The following is a 6,755-nucleotide window of genomic DNA, read 5'->3' as shown; positions in this document are numbered from 1 at the left end:
GGTGGAGCATTCGCTGGTATTCATTTTGGCACGTGGCTCCTGCAGAAGGCCATGAAGAGTTCGGTGCAGACTGAACGGCAGATCAAAAGCAAGTGACATGCGTTTGAGGGATCATGCGGGCTGTGTTAAGTTCATTTAAGCTCTTTGTTGTCTTTCTAGTGACAAATTAAAAAACGCGCTCTGATTTTTGATGCACACACGTGACAAAATATCTTGCGTGGAAATCATCTGAAACTACTTTTTTGGTTTTTTACCGAAATTGAAATTTTGGAGTAAATGAATGATTCACTGAAGGCACATTAAGAAACGATTCAGTTCAGTGGACTTTAAACAGTTTGTGTTTCCTGTTTTTTTTTAAACAGCAGTGATACTTGACTGGTTATCATCATTTGTGACTCAAGTCTTTTATGACAGGTCTGTGCAAATGGCAATATAGTGTATATAAATGACCATTCTCCACTGTGTACAGATGTAAAACAAAGTTTTAATGATGTATTTAAAAAAATAAATACAAAATTGTGAAATATTGCTTTTGTATGAGATGTGGCTGAGAGTAGGACACGCGGTAACAACATCAGCTCTTGTGTTTTCTTAGTGTATAATTTTATTTTCGTGGCTTCAAATGGTGTTCAGACTTTATTATAGCAGGAAAGGGATCACAGCCTTTCTTGATTTGGGGTAATCTTTAAATTTCTCCAAGTAATACCTGTGGAAAAAAAGCAAGGTTTGCATAAGATAAAAACAAATGGATCGTTATAATCCATAAGGTAACTTTGAGTGCTGGATTCTTATACAGGTTTATTATAGTTAATTAAAACTACAACCATAAGAATGTTACTTGAAATAAACGATAACTATAATAAAATAAATCTTCAAAAAAATACTATTTAATTTTGTATAATTGTCCAGACAAACCATTTTTATTTAGTTTAACTTGAAGTGTATAAATATGTATATAAAAATGTGAATAAAAAAATAATTTAATGAACATTATTAAGAATACATAAACATATAAAAGAAATAAACTAAAAATGACACACATACAATTTAACTGAAATTAAATAAAAAAACCGAAAAGCATAAAAATAAAATCTTAATCTTGTATAAAGTTAAAATTGTTAATATATAAAATATATATTTTATATAAATTAAATTATTTGAATATAATAAAGTCAGTGTTTTAAGACATTTCAATACATGTAAATATTATATATATATATATATATACTGTGTGTCTTTATATAAAATATACACAGAAAAAAATATTATGCAAACAAAAACTTTTACTTTGTGTTATTAATCATTAATCAACAGCACTATAATATACTAATAATGCTAAAATAACAATGTTCTGGGCTGATTTTAAGTGTCATTCACCATTAAAGCTTATGCTGTGGTACTCTTTTTGTCAGTATTTTCTGGCATTAAATAAATTCAGTTTATAATTCAATAATAATTGTAAGGCAGCGCTGGAACAGCAGTCACATCTGAGTGTGCTGATGTAGGGCCCTGACTAGGTTTTGGAGCAAAGTTTGTGTTAGTTGTTACAGCACCTGTGATGGTGGTAGGCTCGAGGCCCAATGGAGCAGATAGTGAATAGAGCGAAGGAGAAAGCAGGAAAAGACCAGCTGGCCACAGCGTATCCACACCATTCAACAATCTCCCCAAAGAAGTTAGCGCCAGAGACCAGCTCAAACATTCCTCCTAAAGAGAACACAATGTGGATATTTAGAACTCAGCTCAGGTTCGATTTAAGAATATGACCGGTTCACGTTTCAGCTTTAAAATCTTGCTGAGTAAGACTAAATGACAAATCTTTGACTCGTTTATCGAGCCATGAACTACACATACCAGTTCACTGGGTTGTTCAGCTCCTGAATATGTTTAAGACCCATAATGGAAAAAAACTAAAAATTCAATAAAAAATGTTTTTGAAATTATTAATGTTTATATTTCTATTTATAATAATAATATGTCAAGTAAGGTAAATTAAAATACACACACACACACACACACACACACATATATATATATATATATATATATATATATATATATATATATATATGAAATGTATTCTAATAATTATATTATATTATTCTAACATTTTTTCCCTCAATCTGTTTGAAGAATGTGCCCGTGTGAATATCTAAGCTATAACATTAATTAGATTTAAAAACCATATTTATATTAATTTATTCTAACTATTACATTTGTATATTTATATTAGTAAACATAACGTTTTATTGCAATCTAAAAAACGTTTTCCTCACATAATTTTCCACGAATCAATCTGACCGTAGAATGCAACAGTGTAACTCATGGCACTCGAACACTAACCTCTAGGGATTTTATAGCTGAGCTCTCCTGGTTTCCTCAGGTTTCGTAAAATATAGTCGCTGTGGACGTTGATGGCCATTCCAGCGGCAAACAGCAGCAAACCTGAAAGAAGTGGTTTTACAGCAGCATTCACTGACTACATTCAGATGAATCACGCGGCTCGTCATTAGCAGCTTGTACAGTACCAGCGATGAAGCGCGCGTCTCTGTGCCACTGGCTGGGGTACTGAGTGCAGTGGAGCATGTAGTGACCCTGAAGAAATCCGTTCACAGAGCAGAAGATCACCGCGCTCACCACAATGTGCAGAGGAGACGGGCGGCCTTTAGTCAGCAGCGAGAATACAAAAGTCCTGCGTGAGCAGCAAAGAGCGTGAAGAAAGAGTCTCTGTTTAGGAAAAATGTGCTAAAATGCTAAAAACGTCAACTGGTTGGTGACAAGACTCCCTTACTATGTTTAAAAAATGCTACACATCTCACAATTTTACAGAAAAGTTTTGGAGGCGAAAAGGAACACATCATCTCTGTTTTCTTAAATTGCTATTTATTGCATTATTCAGTGTTTATTCGTGCCACTGTGTGTAATATATTTGTCCTTTGTCTCAATGTGGAAATGAGAGCGCATGGTGATATGCGTACTATGTTATTATTATTATTGATTCACTTCTTCCCGTTTCTCCATGTAACTGCATAGGAAAGGGAACAATTAGGTAAATTTGTGTTTTAATTTTTTTTGTTACACGTTTTGGTGTCAATGTTAAAAGCAGGCCTAAAAGATTGTAGTACTTCATTATATTAACATTGTTGAAATATGCACTTTGTTTGTTTAAATTCAGTGTTCTGGTAAAGACCTGGCAAGTTGCTGTTTTCTCTGTCTTACAGGATGTTATTTCGGCTGATACAAGATAGGATAAAGTGGTTTTTTTTTTGAGTACGGAAATTCGAAAGCACGCTGTATCAGCAGAGACTTACGGGATATGTTTGCTGAAAAGATTTGATAAGCTTGCTGTAATGGTGCTGGCATTGCATGTAAACAAGATTTTTCATCAGAAATGTGGCTAAAAATGGGCCTGAAATCAAAGGAAACTGACAATTAGGCGAAATAACATGCTGTGCCAGAATCTAACAGGCCATTATGCTAATTCCCCGGGCCCTTTCGAGGAAATTAGCATGCAAGCACTTTCCTGAATTGTGTCTAAGTGACGTTAAATACCATACAAACCAAAATAAAATCACAGCAATGGAATGATGCAGTTCATAAAAGAGGTAAAAGCCTCACAGAAAACTATCTAAATAAATCCAAATGCTCTAAACTGAAAACAAGCCCAAAATATTTACACCTTCCCCGTGTATTACCTCCACGAACTGGATCGAATTATGAGGATACAAAATTGCGTTGCTATGGTTACCCTATTGTCAATCAATGCAAATTTGAGTACACACTCTTTTTTTTCACTTCGTATTTAAACGTGGTTTCCACTCTAAAACGTCACATTGTGTAGACTACATGGCCGCATTTAAAGCAGCAATTTTACTTTATATGCTTGCGGGTGTTGTTGCGAAAGATCTTTCCTTCCTGTTCGTTCACTGGGTTTGAGTTGCAGCATAACCGAAAAAGAAGATAGCCTACATATCATCAGGTATCTCTAAATCATCACCTGCTTTGTTACCTGTAGCCTGCTTCATTGCTTGTCCTACTTTCATTAGCCTGCCACATTCAAAGTACAAAGTGCATTTGTGCGGGTCATCATGCCTTAAATCGTTCCTTTTTTCATTGACTCATTTTTCCAAGTTTACAAGTCAAAGTGCACTGCTTTATCTAAGGCTGAAACAGGGTATTTCTATTGAAGTGGACAATTGTGAAGGCAGTCAAAAATCAATACAAAGAGCTAATACAGTACTGTTCTTGAATGTTATATATACATATATATATACATAACAACATTCAAGAACAGTACTTTATGTTGCAAAACTCAAAACTGTGTTTGGTAGGTCAATCTACAACTGTACTTCTCTCGAATGTTCTTACAAAGGTTCCTTACCAGTGCGCTTTGAAATGGTATTCTTGGCATTAATGCACTATAATGCTCTAATTGAAGCACCATATGTGAAATATAAATATTGTTACCTCTGAAAGTAGTGCAAGCAAAAGGTCCAGAGCAGTAAATGTCTTCCTATCCCCGGCATACTTTCTGTTGTCAAAAACAACAGCACGGGAACTAGAAATGAAGGAATCTCTTGAATAAACCATCCTGCCTTGGCTGGGACCATTATCCCAGGGGATTTTGTGTCCACATAACGTCCGTACGGCGTGCGTATGGTCATTTGCCGCAGGAGATAAAGCACTCCACCGACTGCAAATGTCCAGCTACAATAGTGAATGGTGTTTTCCTGGCAAAGCATTGCGGCTCTTTGTAATGCTCCACAATGCACTACAGCGTTTCCTTCTCACTGTGTTGTCTTTTGTAAATATGAAACTAACCTCTTGGGTTCCTCCCACTAGTTTTCATTGGCTCTCTAAGTGCATGAAAAAGTGCATGGTCCATCCTACTAGGTGAGAAAAAATCAATGAGTGACCTCAGACATTGAGACATTGAGATCTTGAGATCGAAACAAACATGCAGTCAAGTGAAGCGTGAATACTTGGCCTGAAGAGAGATTTGAAGATTAATAATTTATTATAGCATTCATATAAAAGCGTTTTCATCTATTTTATTTTAGTTATATTTACTAATTGACAGAAAATAATCAGGTGAATGGGTAAATGAATCATTAAAATGTTTTTAAATAACTTTTATGTCCCATATCAGAAAATGGTAAAATAAGTGGATCATAGGGATAATTTTATGGATATTTTTTTATGACTTCCATCAGTCAAAATTTTACATACACTTCCTTGGTATTTGGTAGAATTGCCCCAAAACTGTTTCACTTGGGCCAGACGTTTGCTTTCAGAAGCTCTCTACAATAGTTTGCTGGAATTTTGGCAGAACTTGACAGAACTGGTGTAACTGGTGTAACAGGTTTGTGTAACACTCTTCTTTTCAGTGTCGCCCACAATTTTTCTATGGGATTGAGATCAGGGCTTTGTGATGGCCGCTCCAAAACTCGTCATTAAGCCACTTTGTAACTAGTTTGGAGATATGCTTGGGGTCACTGTCCATTTGGAAGCTTTAACTTCCTGGCTGACGTCTTTGGATGTTGCGTCAATATATCCACATACATTTTCTTTTCTCATGATGCCATCTATTTTGTGAAGTGCACCAGTCCCTTCTGCAGCAAAGCAGCCCCGCCTGGCTGTTTTTGAAGTAATGGCTTTCTCCTCCCAGAGTAACCTTTTAGCTCATGGTGATACAAGGCTCGTTTCACTGTGGACAACGACACTGTCAGACCAGTTTCAGCCAGCATCTTCACAAGGTCTTCTACAGTTGCCCTGGGGTTGATTTGCCCACTTTGCACCATAAAGCGTTCCTCTCTGGGACTCAGAATCCGTCTGCTTCCTGAGCCGTATGATGTTTGTACATTCCCATGTTTTTTATACGTGTGTATTATTGTCTGAACAAATGAACGCGAGACCTTAGGGCATCTGGAAATTGCACCTGTACAACTACTTATGTACAAGAAACTTAAAGTCAACTGTTTTTGCACCATCACTCCAAGTTTTTAGTTTGTTGTACGATTTGGATGATTTTTTTTTTTTTGTATACTATTGAATTGTTTAAATTGAATAAGCTTGTTTTAATCTGTTGCAAGAAGCAACGCAATAAGATGCTGGTGACTGTGATTTTGACTTTACATTTCGGTCTTAAACAGACAATGCAATAGCAATCATTACTAAATGAGAAGTATAACAGTTAGTTTGTAAAGCTAAATGTAAGTTTAGGCTGTGTTTATGTGTCAGTTTTGAATCATTCGCATCCGCCACTTTTAAATAATTTTTGTTTTATTACGACACGCTCTAAAGGGATCGTCACGTCTGAAATATAACACGTATCCTATTTTTGATCAGTAATCCCCATTTAACAAACAACCGAAAGCAACATCTGTTATGCTAATTCGATTCCGGGTTTTGTGCGTCTTCACGGTCTTTCGGATCAAAATATAGCTAGTTCAAAATATAGCCGTAGATACATCCGTAAATATAGTGCAACTTTATTAATGACCCATTAGAATTTCCCATGTCTTTGTGAGTATTAAACAAGCTAGTTTAATTTGAATTTGATCCTCTTCTCGCACGCGAGAAATACCAATGCTAAGTTATCAAACACGTGCTCATTAGTGTGCGGTTAGCTAAGCTACATTTCAGTTAATGCCATTCTTTTTTACGGTGACATGCTAGGTGCTTGTAGCTAAATAATACGTTTTTGTTATCTGCTTATAGAAAATTTGTCTATCCAGCGAAATAAAACAATCTAACGT

General features: G+C 35.7%; 1 protein-coding gene across 1 annotated transcript; it reads right to left on the bottom strand.

Moving 5' to 3' along the window:
* Positions 1-464: 464 nt before the first annotated feature.
* On the bottom strand, positions 465-4,791 carry srd5a2a (steroid-5-alpha-reductase, alpha polypeptide 2a). The gene is made up of 5 exons (XM_043248917.1): positions 4,465-4,791; positions 2,526-2,689; positions 2,341-2,442; positions 1,554-1,704; positions 465-706 (listed from the first exon to the last, which is right to left on the bottom strand). The coding sequence occupies exons 1-5, from the start codon at positions 4,737-4,739 to the stop codon at positions 640-642; spliced, it is 759 nt and encodes a 252-aa protein (XP_043104852.1). The 5' UTR covers positions 4,740-4,791; the 3' UTR covers positions 465-639.
* Positions 4,792-6,755: the final 1,964 nt, after the last annotated feature.

This window comes from Puntigrus tetrazona, chromosome 1, assembly GCF_018831695.1.
Source record: "Puntigrus tetrazona isolate hp1 chromosome 1, ASM1883169v1, whole genome shotgun sequence".
Classification (NCBI taxonomy): Eukaryota; Metazoa; Chordata; class Actinopteri; order Cypriniformes; family Cyprinidae; genus Puntigrus; species Puntigrus tetrazona.
Note: the sequence above shows the minus strand (reverse complement) of the source record. Positions and strands in the feature narration are given on the sequence as shown.